The sequence below is a fragment of the Sus scrofa genome, chromosome 1 (assembly GCF_054392235.1).
Source record: "Sus scrofa isolate SSC_HxYL_T2T_F1_AM1 chromosome 1, Sscrofa_HxYL_maternal_Yorkshire_Landrace_v2.0, whole genome shotgun sequence".
In the NCBI taxonomy this organism is placed as follows: Eukaryota; Metazoa; Chordata; class Mammalia; order Artiodactyla; family Suidae; genus Sus; species Sus scrofa.
In genome coordinates, this window is record NC_139383.1 from 43,513,206 (window position 1) to 43,531,211 (window position 18,006).

At 37.2% G+C, this 18,006-nt stretch overlaps 1 protein-coding gene across 4 annotated transcripts in view; it reads left to right on the top strand.

The window, feature by feature from the left end:
* The window catches only part of CEP85L (centrosomal protein 85 like), a 163,338-nt gene that overhangs the window by 110,329 nt on the left and 35,003 nt on the right, over positions 1–18,006 (top strand). For 3 of the 4 annotated variants that reach the window (XM_003121248.6, XM_084958157.1, XM_084958159.1), the window contains exons 6-7: positions 15,687–15,866; positions 16,560–16,712. In XM_003121248.6, coding sequence (XP_003121296.4) covers positions 15,687–15,866; positions 16,560–16,712 — 333 coding nt within the window. Of the gene's footprint in view, positions 1–701; positions 3,879–15,686; positions 15,867–16,559; positions 16,713–18,006 lie in introns of those variants that run through there. The other variant, XR_014804810.1, reaches the window with a different exon arrangement.

Consider the following 18,006-nt stretch of genomic DNA (forward strand, 5'->3'; position numbering starts at 1 on the left):
AAAAGTAATGTATAGATGCAAGCTGAAGAAAATGTTTTTTGACACAGCATCAGGCCAGTAGAGGGCTCTCTAAGTCAGTCTGCAAGGACAGATAGAAATATCTGGGAGGATATGGAAAATGGGGCTGCTAAAAATGTCAGAAGAACTCAAAATGATGTGTGAAATTAAAATATTGTTGAGACATTTATTTTGAAAGATAAGTGCAATTAATAAAAAGGAATACAAGGGTTTTCTTGTATTCCTTTTTATATCTTATTATATATAAGATAATTTTTTTTTTCAGTAGATGAAGAAAGAGGATAAATGGCAAGGGTGTAAGTGGGGAATTTCCAAGATGGTGGAGTATGAGGACATGGAGCTTATCTCTTCCCACAAATGCATCAAGAATATGTCTACAAATGGAACAGTTTTCACAGAACACCTACTGAACACTAGCAGAAAACCTCAAACACATGAAAGGACAAGAAGGATCTCCATATAACTGGATAGGATGAAAGGAAAGAAATAGAAAGTGGGACAGGACCTGCATCCCTGGGAGACAGCTGAAGAGGAGAGGAGAGGTTCCCATACCCGGGGAAACCCCCTCAGTGGGGAGATCAACTGGGAAACAAATGGAGCTTCAGATGCTTAAATGAGAGAGCAAAAATTGGTATGTGACAGGCAGGACAGAGTGAGACCTACAAAGATGGTCTGTGCTGCAGCCCTATGCACCCCAGCTTGAGATACTCAACCACTGGTGCCAGTGGGGGCTGAATGCTGGATTATGGAGTTTGGAGCACAGAACTGAGGAGAGGGCTGTAGCTGGATGCATGGAGATGGCCTGAGGGGGGCAGGAGTGTGAACTGGTGCAGTGGGGAGTGTTCATGGAGGAGGGCTGGACCACCATAGAGACGAAGTGCCATTGTGGAGTGGCGTGCAAGGGGCAGGGCTGCCATTGCAGCCTCTTTTCCCATGTGCCAGCCTTTGCCTCTGCAGACTCAGGGGGACACTCCTGCCTGAGTGGGCCCAAGCACTCTGACCCCTGCCTGGCCCCCTCTTGCCCAAGTGTACCCATGCACATGGGCCACTGCCTGACCCCCTTTCACCTGGAATATCTCACAGACTACAACTATCACCTCGACTCCCTCCTGCCAAAGGGGTCCTGAGCACCCTGGCTGCCACCCTGGCCCCCTTCTGCCTCCTGCTCATGTGTCCCTGTTCCCTCCCACTTGGGCAGGCATGTGTGCTTCAGCAATCTCAGGAGTAGATGCTGGTAGGTTGTCTACATGAAGGGTTGGGCTGAAACCACAGCTGAGCCCCAGGGGCTGTGCAACTAAGGAAGAAGAGCTGAAGTCTTTTCCTCACAGCTGTTTGAACCACAAATTTATACCCCTACTGCTGGCTTTGTAAACACAGTACATGCGGAACATTAGAACAGACAACAAGTACTCCCGCAGCTGGATGAGTCTGGATTTAGCATCTGTGGACTTTTGGACATGTATACATGGGGCCTGGGCCAGGTCAGAGTCTGAGCTGCCACAGTGGATCCAAGTGCATGACCACTGCTGTTCTGTGATCTGGCTTCAGTGGATCTGCACCAGTAGCCTTGTGAAAACAATACCTGAGAGACACCAGGCCCAATTGCTGGCATTTCCACAGTTGGGGTGGGGCTGAGGGAGGTGCTAAAAGTGTCCTTTTGAGCCCCACATAGGGTGAAAGGTAATACAACAGAGCACACTCAAAGGGGAACAATTCCAATGGAGGAATATTCAGTGGTTCTCCCACTGGGAGTGCTCCAGTCCTACCTGTCTCACCCTGCACATTAGTAACACAGTTCAGAAACAGATGAGGGGGCCTCTACTCCATCAATGAGGGAGCAGACCCTGCCTCTGGACAGTGAAGCGACAGCCACAGAGCAGAGAAGGCCTCACTCAGTATCCAGACTCTGGTCACCAGAGCATCAGTCACACCTCCTATCAAGGGATAATGGCCAGCAAGCACTTGAGGAGAGAGGTGTCAAGAATCTATACTAAAAACAGCCCTCGCACCAAAAAATATTAAATCCACACAGGCTGCACAGGGACATTCCTACATAAAAATAACCTAAGACAGTCTGAGGTCTGGCATTGGGAGGTGGAATTCCAGAGCATTTAACTTTGAAGGGCAACAGAGCTTGAATTCAGGAGCTCCATAGAACTGGGGGAAACAGATTCCACTCTTGGAGTGTGCACAAAAGGATCCATGTGCACTGGGACCCAGCTCAAAGTAGTAATTCAGTCAGAGCCTGGGCTAGACCTACCTTTGGGTCTTGGAAGTTCTCATGCGGAGGCAGGGGCTGGCTGTGGCTCACATTGGGGGAAAAGACACTGGTTCTAGAATTCCCAGGGACTCTTGACCTCTCCCAGAGGTCACCATTTTGGCACCAAGACCTGACCTCATCCAACAGCCTGCAGGCTCTAGTGCTGGAATGCCTCAGGGCAAACAACTAGCAGAATGGGAACACAGACACACCCATCAGCAGACAGGCTACCTGATGACATACTGAGCTCACAGCCACCTCTAAACAAATCCCTTGAGAAAGCCCTGCACATAAGAAGAACAAGACCCAGCTCTACCCACCAGAGGGCAAGCACCTGTCCCTTTCACCAGGAAGCCTGCACAAGTTCCTGGGTCAACCTCACCTACCAGGGGACAGACACCAGAAGCAAGGGGGACTACATTCCTTCAGCTTATGTAACAGAGATCACAGACACAGAAAATTAGACAGAATGAGATTACAGAAATATGTCTCAGACAAAGGAACAAGAAATCAACCCACAAGAGCAACTAAATGAAGATGAGATAGGCAGTCTACCTGAAAAAGAATTAGAATAATGATAGTAAAGAGGATCCAAAATAAGAATGAAGGCACAAACCTAGAAGATATATGAATTGTTTTAAAAAGAGCTAGAAAATTTAAAAAACAAACACACAGGGATGAACAATACAGTAACTGAAATGAAGAATACACTAGAAGGAATCAATAGCATAATAACTGAGGCAGAAGAAAGAATAAGTGAGCTGAAAGAGTGGTTGAAATCATTGCTGTGGAATAGAATAGAGAAAAATGAATGAAAATAAATAAGGACAGTGTGAAGGAACTCTGGGACAACACTAAATGTATTAACATTCACATTTTAGGGATCCCAGAAGAAAGAGAGGGGGACCTGAGAAAATATTTGAAGAGATTATAGTCAAAAACTTCCCTAACATGGGAAATGAAACACTCAAGTTTAGGAAATGCAGAGTCCCATACAGGATAAACCCAAGAAGGAACATGCCAAGACACATATTAATCAAATTGACAGACAAAGAAAAAATATTAAAAGCAACAAATAACTTAGAAGGATATCACCACAAGGTTATCAGCTGAGTTTTCAGCAGAAACTGCAGGCCAAAAGGGAGTGGCACAATATATTTAAAACGATGAAAAGGAAAAACCTACAACGAAAAATATTCTACTCAGCAAGGCTCTTGTTCAGATTTGATAGAGAAATCAAAATCTTTACATAAGAGCAAAAACTAAGAATTTAGCACTACCAAACCAGCTTTACAAAATATGCTAAGGGAACTTTTCTAAGTATAAAAAAATGGGAGCCACAACTAGAAACAAGGAAAGCCCAAATGAGAAAGCTCGTCAGTAAAAAGCAAACATATAGTAAAAGTAGGAAATCATCCACACACAAATAGGATGTCAAAACCAGAAACTATGAGGAGAGTACAAACACAGGATATGGGAAATGAATTTGAAATTAAGAGACCAGCAGCTTAGCCTTGTATTTATATAAACTGCTATATTAAAACCTCATGAGAACTGCAAACCGAAAAACTTCAATAGATAAAACACACAAAAAAGAAAAGACAATCCAAAACAACACTAAAGATGGTCATCAAATCACAAGAGAACAAAAGAGGGGGGAAAAAGACTTGTAAAAACAAATCCAAAACAATTAAGAAAATGGCATACATATTGATAATTACCCTAAATGTAAATGGATTAAATGCTCCAAACAAAAGATAGAGACTGGCTGAAGGATACAAAAACAAGACCTGTATAGATGCTGTCTACAAGAGATCCACTCCAGTTCTGGGGAAACATACAAACTGAAAGTGAGAAGATGGAAAAAGGTATTCCATGCAAATGAAAATCAAAAGAAAGCTGGAGTCGCAGTACTCATATCAGACAAAATAGATTTTATAATAAAAATGGTTACAAGTGACAGAGACAGATGCTGCATAATGATCAAGGGATCAGTCCACCATAGCCCTGAGACTAAAATCAGACAAAGATAGCAAAAAAAAAAAAAAAAAAAGGAGAAAGAAAGGAAATTATATACCAGTAACACTGGTGAACATAGATGCAAAAATCCTCAACAAAAAACTAGTAATCTGAACCCAGCATTGTATTAAAAGGATCATACACCATGATCAAGTGGGATTTATCCCAGGGATGCAAGGATTTTTCAGTATCCACAAATCTGTGTGATACACCACATTAACAAAGGGAGGAATATAAAGACCATATGATCATCTAATAGATGCAGAAAAAGCTTTTGATAAAATCCAACATCCATTTCTGATAAAAATCCTTCAGAAAGTGAGCATAGAGGGAAACTGACCTCAACATAATAAGGTTCAAATATGACAAACCCACAGTTAACATCATTCTCAAAGGTGAAAAGCTAAAAAATTTTGTGCTAAGATCAGGAACAAGACAGGGCTATCCACTGTCACCCTTTTATTTAACAGTTTTGGAAGTTGTAGCCGTAGCAATCAGAGAAAAAGAAATAAAGTGAAGCCAGTGTAAAATAAATAATTAACAAGGGCTTACTGTATAGCACAGGGAAAGCTACTAAATATTCTGTAATAACCTATATGGGAAAAGAATCAGAAAAAGAATATTTATATATATGAATCACTTTACTGTATACCTGAAACTAACACAACATTGTAAGTCAACTATGCTTCATTTGAAAAAAAGTTGAGATACATGCACCCCTGTGTTCATTGCAGCACTGTTCACAATAGCCAAGACATGGAAACGACTTAAATGTCCATCTACAGGTGAATGGATTAAGAAGATGTGGCACATATACACAATGGAATACTTGTCATAAAAAAGAGCAAAATAATGCCATTTGCAGCAACATGGATGGAACTAGAGATTCTCATACTAAGTGAAGTACATCAGAAAGAAAAAGACAAATACCATATGATATCACTTATATGTGGAATATAAAGTATGGCACAGATGAGTCTATCTACAGAACAGAAACAGACTCACAGACATGGAGAGCAGACTTGTGATTGCCAAAGGGGAGGGGGAGAGAGTGGGATGGACTGGGAGTTTGGGGTTAGTAGATGCAAACTATTACACTTAGAATGGATAAGCAGATGAGGTCCTGCACAGAGACTATATCCAATCATTGTGATAGAACATGATAGAATATGAGAAAAAGAATGTATATATACATGTATAACTGGATCACTTTTGCTGTACAGCAGAAATTGACAGAACATTGTAAATCAACTATAATAATTTTTTAAAGTTTTAAAAATTTAAACAAATTGGATAGGTTTTTTGAGTGAATTATTCTTTTCCATAAACCCTGTTATTTTTAGTGCTAATTTTCCCAGTGTTTTTCTAGTAATGTGTATAGTTAATTATAGTAAAAGCACTTGTATTAACTTTTTTGTAAAATTAATAAATCTTATAATTCAGCAAAGTTTTAGGTTCACAGCAAAATTGAACAGAAAGTTTAGAGGGTTTCCATACTGTGTCTGCACACACCTACATCCTCGTCCATTGTTGATATCTTATATCACAGGGTATGCTTGTTACATTTGAATCCATATTGACATATCATTATAACCCAAAAGCCATAATTTACATTTGGGTTTGTTCACACTTGATATTTCAAGTTCTATTAGTTTGGACAAATATATAGTGACCATTTTAATATCACACAGAATAATTTAACTTCCTGAAAATCTTCCATGCTCTGCCTATTCATCCCTCTCTCTCCCTTAACCCCTGGTAACAAGTAAGCTTTTTACTGCCTCTAGTTTTATCTTTTTCAAAAAAAGAATACTACAATTTATTTATCCATTCACCTACTTAAAGAAATTGTAGTTGCTTCCAAATTTTGGCAAGTATGAATAAAGCTGCTAATAATACACATGTGCAGGTTTTTGTGTAGGCATAAGTTTTCCTTTCCATAAGGTAAATACCAAAGAACACTATTACGGATCATGTGGTAAGAGTATGTTAAGTTTATAAGTAACTGCCAAACTGTGTTCCAAAGTGGCTATACCGTTTTGCATCCCCACTAGCAATGGATGAAATTTCCCCATTGTTCCATATCCTCACCAGCATTTGATATTGTCTTTTTTTTGGATTTTGGCCATCCTAACAGGTGGATGGTGTTACTCGTTTTTGTTTTAATTTGCAGTTCCCTGAAGACATACAATGTTGAACACCTTTTCATATGCTTATATGCCATCTGTATATTTTCTTTGATGTGTTTGTTCAGATCTTTTGCCCATTTTTAACTGTGGGGTTTATTTTCTAATTATTGAATTTTAAGAATCTTTGTATATTTTGGATACAAGTTTTTTTGGTGTGGTTTTTGTTTGTTTGTTTGTTTTGTTTTGTTTTGTCTTTTTGCCTTTTCTTGAGCCACTCCCATGGCATATGGAGGTTCCCAGACTAGGGTTCTAATCAGAGTTGAAGCCACCGGCCTATGCCAGAACCATAGCAACATGGGATCCAAGCCATGTTTGCGACCCACACCACAGCTCATGGCAACGCCAGATCCTTAACCCACCAAGCAAGGGCAGGGATCGAACCTGCAACCTCATGGTTCCTAGTCGGATTTGTTAACCACTGCGCCACAACGGGAACTCTGGGATACAAGTTTTTTTTTTTTTTATCAGATGTGTCTTTTGAATATATTTTCTTCTATGAATTGTCTTTTTGTTCTCTGGATAGTGTCTCTCGTGTAGCAGAAAATGTTAATGAAGTCTAGCTTATCCATTGTTTATTTTATGGAACATGCCTTTTGTAGTGTGTGTAAAAATTATAGCCATTCACAGGGTCATCTGGGTTTTCTCCTGTGTTATAAATTTTTATAGTTTTGCATTTTATGTTTAGGTCTGTGTTCCATTTTAGTTAATTTTCATGAAGGGTGTGAATTATGTCTGGATTTATTGTTTTGCATGTGGATGTCCAATTGTTCCAGCATCCTTTGTTGAAAAGACTGTTTTTGCTCCATTGGACTTCCTTTGCTCCTTTATCGAAAGATTGGTTGACCATATTTGTGTGGATCTACATCTGGGTTGTCCATACTGTTCAGATTGACCAGTTTGTTTATTCTTCCCCCAGTACCACACACTCCTGATTAATGTAGCTTTACTGCTAAATCTTAAAGACAGGCACTGTCAGTCCTCCATCTTGGTTGGTTCTTCAGTATTATGTTGGCCATTCTGGGGCTTTTGTTTTTCCGTATAAACTCTAGAATCGGTTTGTCCATACCCACAAAGTAACTTGCTGGGATTTATATTAAGATTGCATCGAATATAGACCAAGTTGGGAAGAACGTGACATCATGAAAGTATTGCGTCTGTCTGTGAACAAGGAATGTATCTCTTCATTTATTTGATCCTTCTTTGATTGATATATTTGATCAAATTTTTGTAGTAGATCTATCCAGGATCTTTGGCTAGATCTTGTACATATTTTGTTAGACTTATAAATATTTCATTTTATGGGGGTGGGCTAATGTAAATGGCAGTTATATTTTTAATTTCAAATTCCACTTGTTCATTGCTGCCATTTGGAAATATTACCTGACTTTTGTATATTAACCTTGTATCCTGCAGCCTTTCTGTAGTTGCTTATTTCAGAAGTTTTTTTGACGGGTCATTTCTCTTAGATTTTTTGTATAGGTGATCACATCATCTGAAAAAAAAAGTTTTATTTCTTCCCCATCATTGTGGTGAGAGGGACATCCTTGCCTTTTTTCTCATGTTAACAGGAAAGCTTTCAGTTTCTTACTATTAACTGTGCTTCTGCATTTATTGATATGCCATATGATCTTTCCTCTTTAGCCTATTGATGTGATGGAATACATTTATTGATTTTTGAATGTTGAACCAGCCTGTATCTCTGGGATAAATCCCAATCGGTCATGGTGAATAATTCTTTTTATACATTATCAGATTTAGTTTGTTAATACTTTATTGGGAATCTATGTTTATGAGTGATACTGGTCTGAGATTTTTTGCAATGTCTTTGTCTTGTCTTGGCATTAGGGAATTTCTAAGCCTCATGGGATGAGTTTGTAAGTATTCCCTCTGCTTCTGTTTTCTGGAAGAGATTATGAAGATCCGGTACAATTTCTTCCCTAAATGTTTGATAAAATTCACTGGTAAGCCCATCTGAGCCTGGTGCTTTCTCTTTGGAAGGTTGTTAATTATAGATTCAATTTCTTTAGTACATATAGGCTTATTCATTATCTGTTTCTTCTTATGTGAGTTTTGACAGATTGTGTCCTTCCAGAAATTGGTGCATTTCATCTAGAGAATGAAGTTCGTGGGCATCAAGTAGTTAATAATATTCCTTTGTTATATTTTTACTGTTTGTGTGATCTGTAGTGATGTAAATTTGTGTTTTCTCTCTTTTTTCTTAGCTTGCTTTGAAGGTTATCAGTTTTATTGATCTTTTTCATGAACAAACTTTTGGTTTTATTGATTTTTGTCTGTTGATTTCTTGTTTCAATTTCATTGATTTCTGCTGATTTTTTATTAAATACTTTCTTCTACCTGCTTTTGAGTTGAATTTGTTCTTCTTTGGTTTCCTTAGGTGGAAACTTATTGATTTTTAATCTTTCTTCTTTTCTAATATATGAACTGTAATTTACAAATTTCCCTCTGAGTACTGCTTTCACTACATCCCATTGCTTTAATAGGTTGTAGTCTCATTGTCATTTAGTTCAAAATGTTTAAAAAACTGTCTTGAGATTTCTTCTTTGACCAAGTATTATTTAGAAGTGTGTTGTTTAATCTCCATGCACTTTGGTATTTTCTGGCTACCTTTCTAATGAACTATAGTTTAATTCCATTATGAGCTGAGAATATACATTGTATAGTATCTCTTCTCTTAAGTTTAAAGTGTGTTTTATGACCCAGAGTGTGGTCTGTCTGGTAAGTGTTCCCTGTGATCTTGAAAAGAATATGTAATCTGTTGTCATTGGATAAAGTAGTCTATAGATGTCAATTATATTCAGTTGATTGATGGTGCTGAACTTTGTCCTTATTTTCTGCTTGATGAGTTTGTCCATTTCTGATAGAGGGTTGTTATAAAGTCTCCAACTTTATAGTAAATTTATCTATTTCTCCATGCAGTTTGGTCAGTTTTTGCTTCACATATTTTGATGCTCTCTGTTAGGCATGCACACATTAAGAATTGTTATGTTTTCTTGGAGTACTAACTCTTATTGTTATGTCATGCTCCTCTTGATTCCTGAAAATGTTTCTTACACTAAAGTTGAAATTAGTATAGCTACTCCAGTTTTTATTAGTGTTAGCATGATGTCTCTTTTCCATCCTTTTTCTTTTAATCTGGAAATGTTTTTATATTTAAAGTAGATTTCTTACAGTCACATATAGCTATTGTTTCTGTATCCACCTGTGACTGTCTCTTTCAGTTGTTGTATTTAGACCATTCACATTTAATGTGATTATTGACATAGTTGGACTAATATCAACCATGTTAGAAAAGAAAAACAGAAAAAAGCACTGATGATGTTTGTTATTGTTTTGTTGTCCTTGTTCTTTTTGTTCCCATTTTTGTCATCCAGAACTTTTCTCTCATTTGTGATTTTAATTGAGTATTTTATATGATTCCATTTTCTCTTCTTTTTTCTATCATATAGATTAAACTTCCTTTAATATATGCTTACAACCAATCCAGGTCCACTTGCTTTTATCACTAGCCATCATTTGTTTCAGTTATACATAAGTGCCTGCATTGGCACACTTGTATGAATACGTTATTATTTTGAACAACTGTTAAATCAATGGATCAATTGATTTAACTGTTAGATCCATTTAGAAATGTAAAAGCTTTAATTTTATGTTCACTTATACATTCTCTGATGCTTTTTACTTCCTATATGTAGATCCAAGTTCCTGACCTATATCATTTCTCTTCTCTCTGAAGAACTTCATTAACATTTCTTGCAAGACCTTGAGTCTTTTGGCAGCAGTTTCCCTCAATCTTTGAGAATGTTTTTATTTCTGTTTCACTTTTTGAGAGATAGTTTCAGACTACAGAGATCTAGGTTGATGGGGATTTTCCTCAACACTTGAAATATTTCCCTCCACTCTCTTGTTTGCATGATTTCTGAGAAGTTAGATAAAACTTTTATATTTTCCTGCCCATAGCAAGGTATTTTTTTCCTCTAGTTTCTTTCAAGATTTTTTTAATCTTTGATTTTCAAAAATTTTAAAGTGATATGCCTAAGTTTAGTTTTGGGCATTTATTTTGCTTGGTGTTCTCTGAGATTCCTGGATCTGGGGTGTGGTGTCTGAAAATTTGGGGAAATCTCAACCATATTGTTTTAAATATTACTGTTTTCTTTTCCTCATGGTATTCCATAACATGTATGCTACGGCCTTTTGTAGTTATCTCACAGCTCTTGGATATTCTCTTCTATTTTTTTCCGTTTTCTTTTTTCTCTTTACTCTTCAGTTCTTGGAAGTTTCTGTTATGATATCCTCAAGCTCAGAGATTGTTTCCTGAGCCATGTCCAGTCTATGGATAAAACCACATCTTCATTTCTGTTACATTGTTTTTGATCTCTAATTTTTTTTTTTTTTTTTTTTTGCCTTTTGAGGGCTGAACCCATGGCATATGGAGGTTCCCAGGCTAGGGGTCAAATTAGAGCTGTAGCCACCAAGCTATGCCACAGGGACTGCAATGCGATATCTGATCCACGTCTGTGAACTACACCACAGATCATGGCAATGCCAGATCCTTAACCCACTGAGTGAGGCCAGGGATCAAACCTGCATCTTCATGGATACTAGTCGGGCTCGTTAACCACTGAACCATGACAGGAACTCCTCTAGAATTTCTTTAATATTCTTTTTTAGAATTTCCGTCTGTGTTATTATATTCATCTGTTCTTGCATGTTGTCTACTTTAGCAGCAAAGCCCTTAGCATATTAATCATAGTTTTAAAAAATTTCTTACCTGATAATTCCAACATCTGTGACATATTATCTGATTCTGGTTTTGATGTTTGTTCAGTCTTTACAGATATACTGGTAAGAGGAAATGTAGTACATAGGCCCTTAGGAATGTAATGAATGACAAGGTCTTCGATTGGGGGCGTGCATTCTGTAGTCCTTTGAATAGCCTTAGTCTTTTCATGAGCCTGTACTCTTGGACTGAACTTCACCAGTGCTTCTCAGTATTTTTCTTTCTCATCTTTAGATAGGATGGGAGGCTAGAGGTAGCTGAGTTGGATATTTACCCTGTCCCCATGTGGAAGGCTAGAGGGAGCTGGTTTGAAGTGTTTTCCCTCTAGATATGTTAGTTCCCTTTTAGGTAGGCTAGTCTCTGGTAAAATAGTTTCTCCCAAAGGCAGGCCTTGGTAAGAAGAACAAAGTACTCTTGTAGCACTCTCCCATCCTTTTTTTTCTCTTTCCTTTTTTCTTTCCCCTTTAATTTAGAGTCTACACACTAGGTTAAATGCTAGGGGATATCGAAATTTACAAAACAAAGTTCACAGTCTTCTTAAATCATGTTGTTCTTAAACTATCACTGGATTTTCATTTCCTTTGAATTAAGGTTGAACTCTGAACCTTATGATTCTAAAGTATGGTCTCATCTCACTTAGATGTTTTAATTTTCCCTTATATTCCCCTATCTTGTAATCTGTACTTTAAACAAACCATGGGTATTCTCTGCCTTTATTCCATCTTTTGCCTTCTTAAGTATATTCTCTCTGGAATATTTTCTTCCTTTCTCCATTCCTGCCAGAATCCTCCTTATTTTCAAAGTCTATCCCAAAAGCCATCTCCCTAGTAAAGCCTTTCCCCTCATTCTCTCAGTTCCCTCTTCATTTATCTTCCCACCATCTAACACTTTGTACTGCCCTACTGTACTGTACTGTGTGGTGTGTGTGTGTGTGTGTGTGTATAATTATCTAAGGGTTTCTCTTATGTCTCTGATTAGAATTTGAGTTTCCAAATTTTATTTTTTTATCTTTTTTTTTTTTTTTTCTGCTTTTTAGGGCCGCACCCTCAGCACATAGAGGTTCCCAAGCTCGGAGTCCAGTTAGCTATTGCTGCTGGCCTACACTATAGCCACAGCAACATCAGATCCAAGCTGCATCTATGACCTTCACCACAGTTCACAGCAACACCAGATCCTTAACCCACTGAGCAAGGCCAGGGATCAAACCCACAATCTCATGGTACTAGTCAGATTTGTTTCTGCTGCACTACAGTGGGAACTCTAGAATTTGAGTTTCTAAAAGGCAGCACCTGAATCTTTCATCTTTGAAATACCCTGTTCCTTAAAAATGCTATTTGTATAATTAAAGTGTTTTATTTACTTGCAGTTTTATTGAGATATAATGACATACAGAACTATCTAAGTTTAAGGTGTACAGCATAATGACTTGACCTACATACCTCATAAAATGATTGTACCAGTAAGTTTAGTGAACATCCATAATCTCATATAGATATAAAATAAAAGAATTAAAATATACTTTTCCCTTGCATGAGGACTCCTAGAATTTACTGTTTTAATAATTTTCATATGTAACATACAGAGGTGTTAATTATATTTAACGTGTCATATGTTACATTCCTACTACTTACTTATAACAGGAAGTTTGTATCTTTTGACCATCTTTATCCAGTTTCCCCGCCCCCATCCCCTGCCTTTGTTAATCTTAAATCTGATCTCTTTTTCTGTGAGTGAGTGAGTTTGTTTGTTTTTGAAATATAATTGACCCACAAAGACTGTGTTATTAGTTCCTGGTATAATACAACATAGTGATTTGCTATTTCTATGCATTGCAAAATGACCATCACCATGCAAAAATATTACATTATTATTGATTGTATTTCTGTGACTCATTTAGTTTGTAAATGGAAGTTTATAGCTCTTAATATCCCTCACCTACTTGTTTTCTGTATCTCTGACTCTTTCAGTTTTGTCATGTTTGTTCCCTTGTTTTTATATTTTGCATATAAGTGAAATCACATAGTATTTGTCTTTGTGTCTGACTTTATTTCACATAAATACCCTTTAGGTCCATCCATATTGTCACACATGGCAAGATTTCGTTCTTTTTTATAGCTGAGTAATATTCTGTTGTGCGTGTATGTATCTGTATACAACTTCTTTTTACAATCATCTATTAATGGGCACTTAGGTTGCTTTCATGTCTTGGCTGTTACAAAAACTGCTGCAGTGAACATATGGCTGTGTGTGTGTGTATCTTTTCAAATTATTATTTGTTTTCTTCTGATAAAAACCCAGGAGTAGAATTACTGGATCATATGGTAGTTCTGATTCTAATTTTTTGAGAAACTGTCCTACTGTTTTCCACAGTGGCTGCACCCATTCACATTCCACCAACAGTACATGAGGGTTCCATTTTTCCGTATCCTGGCCAGTACTTGTTATTTGTTGTCTTTTTGAAGATAACCATCTTATAGATGCTAGGTAGTATCTCACTGTGATTTGCATTTCTTCTGTGATTAGTGATGTCAGACATCTTTTTATATGCCTCTTGTCCATCTGTATATTCTCTTTAGAAAAATGTCTATTCATATTCTCTCTCCATTTTTTTTGTTTGTTTCTTGTTTTTTTTCATGTTGAGTTGTATATTTTGTATACTTTATTTTGTAGATTAACCCCTATCAGATGTATCATTTGCCTTTATATCGTTATCATCTTCCATTCAGGCAGCCTTTTTGTTTTGTTGATAACTTCCTTTGCTGTGTAAAAGCTTTTAGTTTGATTTAATCTTATTTGTTTATTTTTGCTTTTGTTGCCCTTACCTTAGGAGACATAATCCAAAAAAATATTGCTCAGACCTGTGTCAAAGAGGGTACTGCCTATGTTTTCTTATAGAAGTTTTATGGTCTGAGGTTTTACGTTTAAATCTTTAATCCATTCTGAGTTTATTTTTGTATATGGTGTAAGAAAGTTTCCAGGCTGACTCTTTTGCATATAGACGTCTATTTTCCCAACACTTTATTGAAGAAACTATTTTTTCCTATTATATATTGTCTCCTTTTTTGCAGAGTAATTGACCATCTAAGTATGAGTTCTTTGGGGGCACTCTTTTCTGTTCCATTGACTTATATGTCTGTTTTTGTGGTAGCATCACACTGTTTATATAATTTTTCAATTGTGTCTCTACCTTTTGAAAAAGTATAGGTTTTTCAAGACCTAGTTCAGGTTCACTTTTATTAAAGCCCTTCTGTAGCTATTACACATACAGATATCTTAGCACTTAGACAGTTTTGTTATCTTTCTTGTGTGACACTTTGTTAAACCAGTGGGACTTTCTTTTACTAACTGTTGAATTCCCAGTACACAGTGCTTAGTATATGTGCTTAGTAATTGGAAAAATAATCTGTTGCTTTACTTTCACATTGAATTGGTTGGTATCTCTTATAGAACTTATCAAATTCTAATTTGTTTGAGGAAATGTTTATATTTCCTGCCCTCTCCTTCCAGGTTGTAATGCTGCAGGGGGAAGGAGACAGGGAAGATCCTATCTGGCTTTCCTTCAAAGCCTTGCACATGAAAAGAATAATACATTTATTCTTTAAGCAGCTTTTTTTTTTTTTTTTGTCTTTTGTCTTTTTGGGGCCACACCCTCAGCATATGGAGGTTCCCAGGCTAGGGGTCTAATCGGAGCTGTAGCTGCCAACCTACGCCAGAGCCACAGCAATGCAGGATCCAAGCCACATCTGCGACCTACACAGATCACAGCATGCTGGATCCTCAACCCACTGAGCAAGGCCAGGGATCAAACCCACAACCTCATGGTTCCTAGTCGGATTTGTTTCCACTGCACCATGATGGGAACTCCCTAAGCAGCTATTTTTGAGCACTTATTTTGTCCCAGTCCCCATTCTCAAACATAAGAATATAAGAACAACTAAGAAGGAAAAAAATTCCTGATTTCATGGGCCCTACTTTATATTTAGGGGAAACATTCTATTAAAACTTACTGAATTTAATATTAGCTAAAAATGATCACCTGTGAGGAAATAGTTTTTAAATTTTTATTTATTTCCTTAGAACTTTCAGTTCTATATAGTGTACTTTTTACAGTCTAATTATACTTTTTAATCAAATAATTACTGCCTTTTATTAAGCTTCTATTATGTGCTAGGAACTTTGCATTGCTTGGCAATGCTAAGTAATTTGATTTAATCATGTCATATAACTAGGAAGCAGGAGAGCAGGGATTTACTTATGCCAAGGCCTATCTGTCACCAAAGGCTGTGTGTGCTCTTTGTTTACTTCATTTCCAGTTTCTTTCCATGCTTTCAGTTTCTTTCCATGTTTTCAGTTTCCTTCCATGTTTTAAAGTCTAATCTATGTATTTTTTCTTTTCAAATAGCCACAATATGAGAACACTTCACTCCAGACTCCATTTTCAGATCAGTCAGCATCTCATTCCCAGCAAGAAGAACTTGAGCAAAAGCTTGCATCTACTGAAAAAGAGGTTTTACAGCTCAATCAGTTTCTCAAACAAAGAATAAGCCAGTTCAGTGACGAGAAGAAGAAACTGGAGGAAAAGGTAGGTATTTTTAATAAAGTTGAATTAGGTCTGTGGCATTCCTTCAGCACATAATAATATGCCGTCTACTCTATGCTAGGCATTATACCAGGTTATATTTATTTATTTTTCTTTTTTTTTTTTTGCCACTCATGCAGCATGTGGAAATTCCCAGGGCGGGGATTGAACCCATGCCAGAGCAGCAACCCAAACTGCTGCAGTGGCAGTACTGGATCCTTAACCCACTGCACCACAAGAGAACTCCCCAAGTTGCATGTATATTGAAGTGTTTAGGTTTATAGTAACTTTTGGGAAACCCTGTGCTAACTATAAAAATCCAGGCTTTTTGTTTGTTTGAGAGATAAAAATACCACTGTTACATTATGTCTTTCTCAGTAAGAGTAAAGCTTTTCTTAAGTTAGTTGCCTACACTGAGATGAGACACCAATAACTATTCTCCTCGGATCTGGCATTGCTGTGTCTCTGGTGTAGGCTGGTGGCTCCAGCTCCATATGCCATGGGTGTGGCCTTAAAAGGACAAAAGACCAAAAAAAAAAAAAATTGTGAAATAAGATAAATTGTACTTGAGTTGGTTGTGATCTTAACTATTTCTGATTCTGTTGGTGAATTCATCTATACCTAAGATTAGGATGTTGGTTTTGATATTAATTTTTTGACACAAAAGCACCAATGATTCGTAATATTTTTCTTTAGCTTAAGACCAGAGACAGATATATAAGTAGCCTGAAAAAGAAATGTCAGAAGGAATCTGAACAAAATAAAGAAAAACAGAGAAGAATTGAGACCTTGGAAAAGTATCTGGCTGATCTTCCAACTCTTGATGATGTTCAGAGTCAGAGTCTACAGGTAACATGAAATAAAATGTTCATCTTTAAATAATAGGAAAACGTAGTATTTTTAAAGTTGACTCTTTTTAGACATTTCATTTTTATAATTTTTCATTCATTTATAAATTTTTATAATTAAAATTTTAGTTATGTATTTGGCTAATTATAAGTTAAATCTATGTGCTTAATAGCTATTTTTAGGATTAACTTTAATTGGAAACTTTGTTCATCCACAGTTAATCCAAAGAAAGATCAAAAGATGATCCAAAGAAAGATCATCCATGAATAAATCTTTCTTGTTCCTAATTAATATGCTGTACCCTTCCTAATGAACCTGTGTATTAACTATCTCTCATACTGTTCTGTAACACCACACGCCCATACACAAACATGCAGGCATTGGAGTTCCTGGGATACTGACTTTTTCCAGTATTCTCTGGGATCCACCAAGGCTTTTTTGTTTTGTTTTGTTTTGTTTTGTTTGGGGCTGCATCTGTGGCATATGGAAGTTCCCAGGCTAGGGGTCAAATCGGAGCTGCAGCTGCTGGCCTTTGCCACAGCCTCAACATGGGCTGTGTCTATGACCTACACCACAGTTCATAGCAGCAGCAGATCCTTCACCCACTGAGCAAGGCCAGGGATCAAACCTGCATCCTCATGGATACTAGTTAGTTTCGCTACTGCTGAGCCACAATGAGAACTCCCACCAAGACATATTTAATAAGACCTTTTTTGACTATCTTTCCAGATATTTATTTTGTTTTCCTCATTCTTAATATTTCCATAAATTCTTTCTTATACTTTGTGACTTCTGTTCACTCCTCTGACCTCTCTCTGCGACCATTTTCTTCTCTTAACAGTACATCATTCAGTCTTTCTACCAACTCCTGTGAGGCCTATCCTCTTGAAACCTTATTTGTAAATCCGTTAAACCTACTCTTGAGTCTTTAAAGTCTTTGTAATTATGGGATTTTCCATTTCATCACTATTGACACTTCAGGGCAGATAATTTTTTTGTTATGAGATTCTACGCTATATAGTAAAGGATACTTGAACTTAACAGCATTTTAGCCTCTGCCTACTAGATGCCAATAGCACTGCTCCTTCCCTTCCTGCCTAAAACCAAAACGTTTACAGATATTCCCAGATGTTTTCTGGGGTGAGTAAGGGGTGCTCACTCCCAGGTGAGAATCATTGAACTAATCCACAAAGTATCATTATTCAGTGGACCCTAGGCCTGAACACATTCTCTGTTTATTTTAATTTACAAAGAATTAAAGGAGACCCCACAGGAGTTTGTATGAGCAGGAACA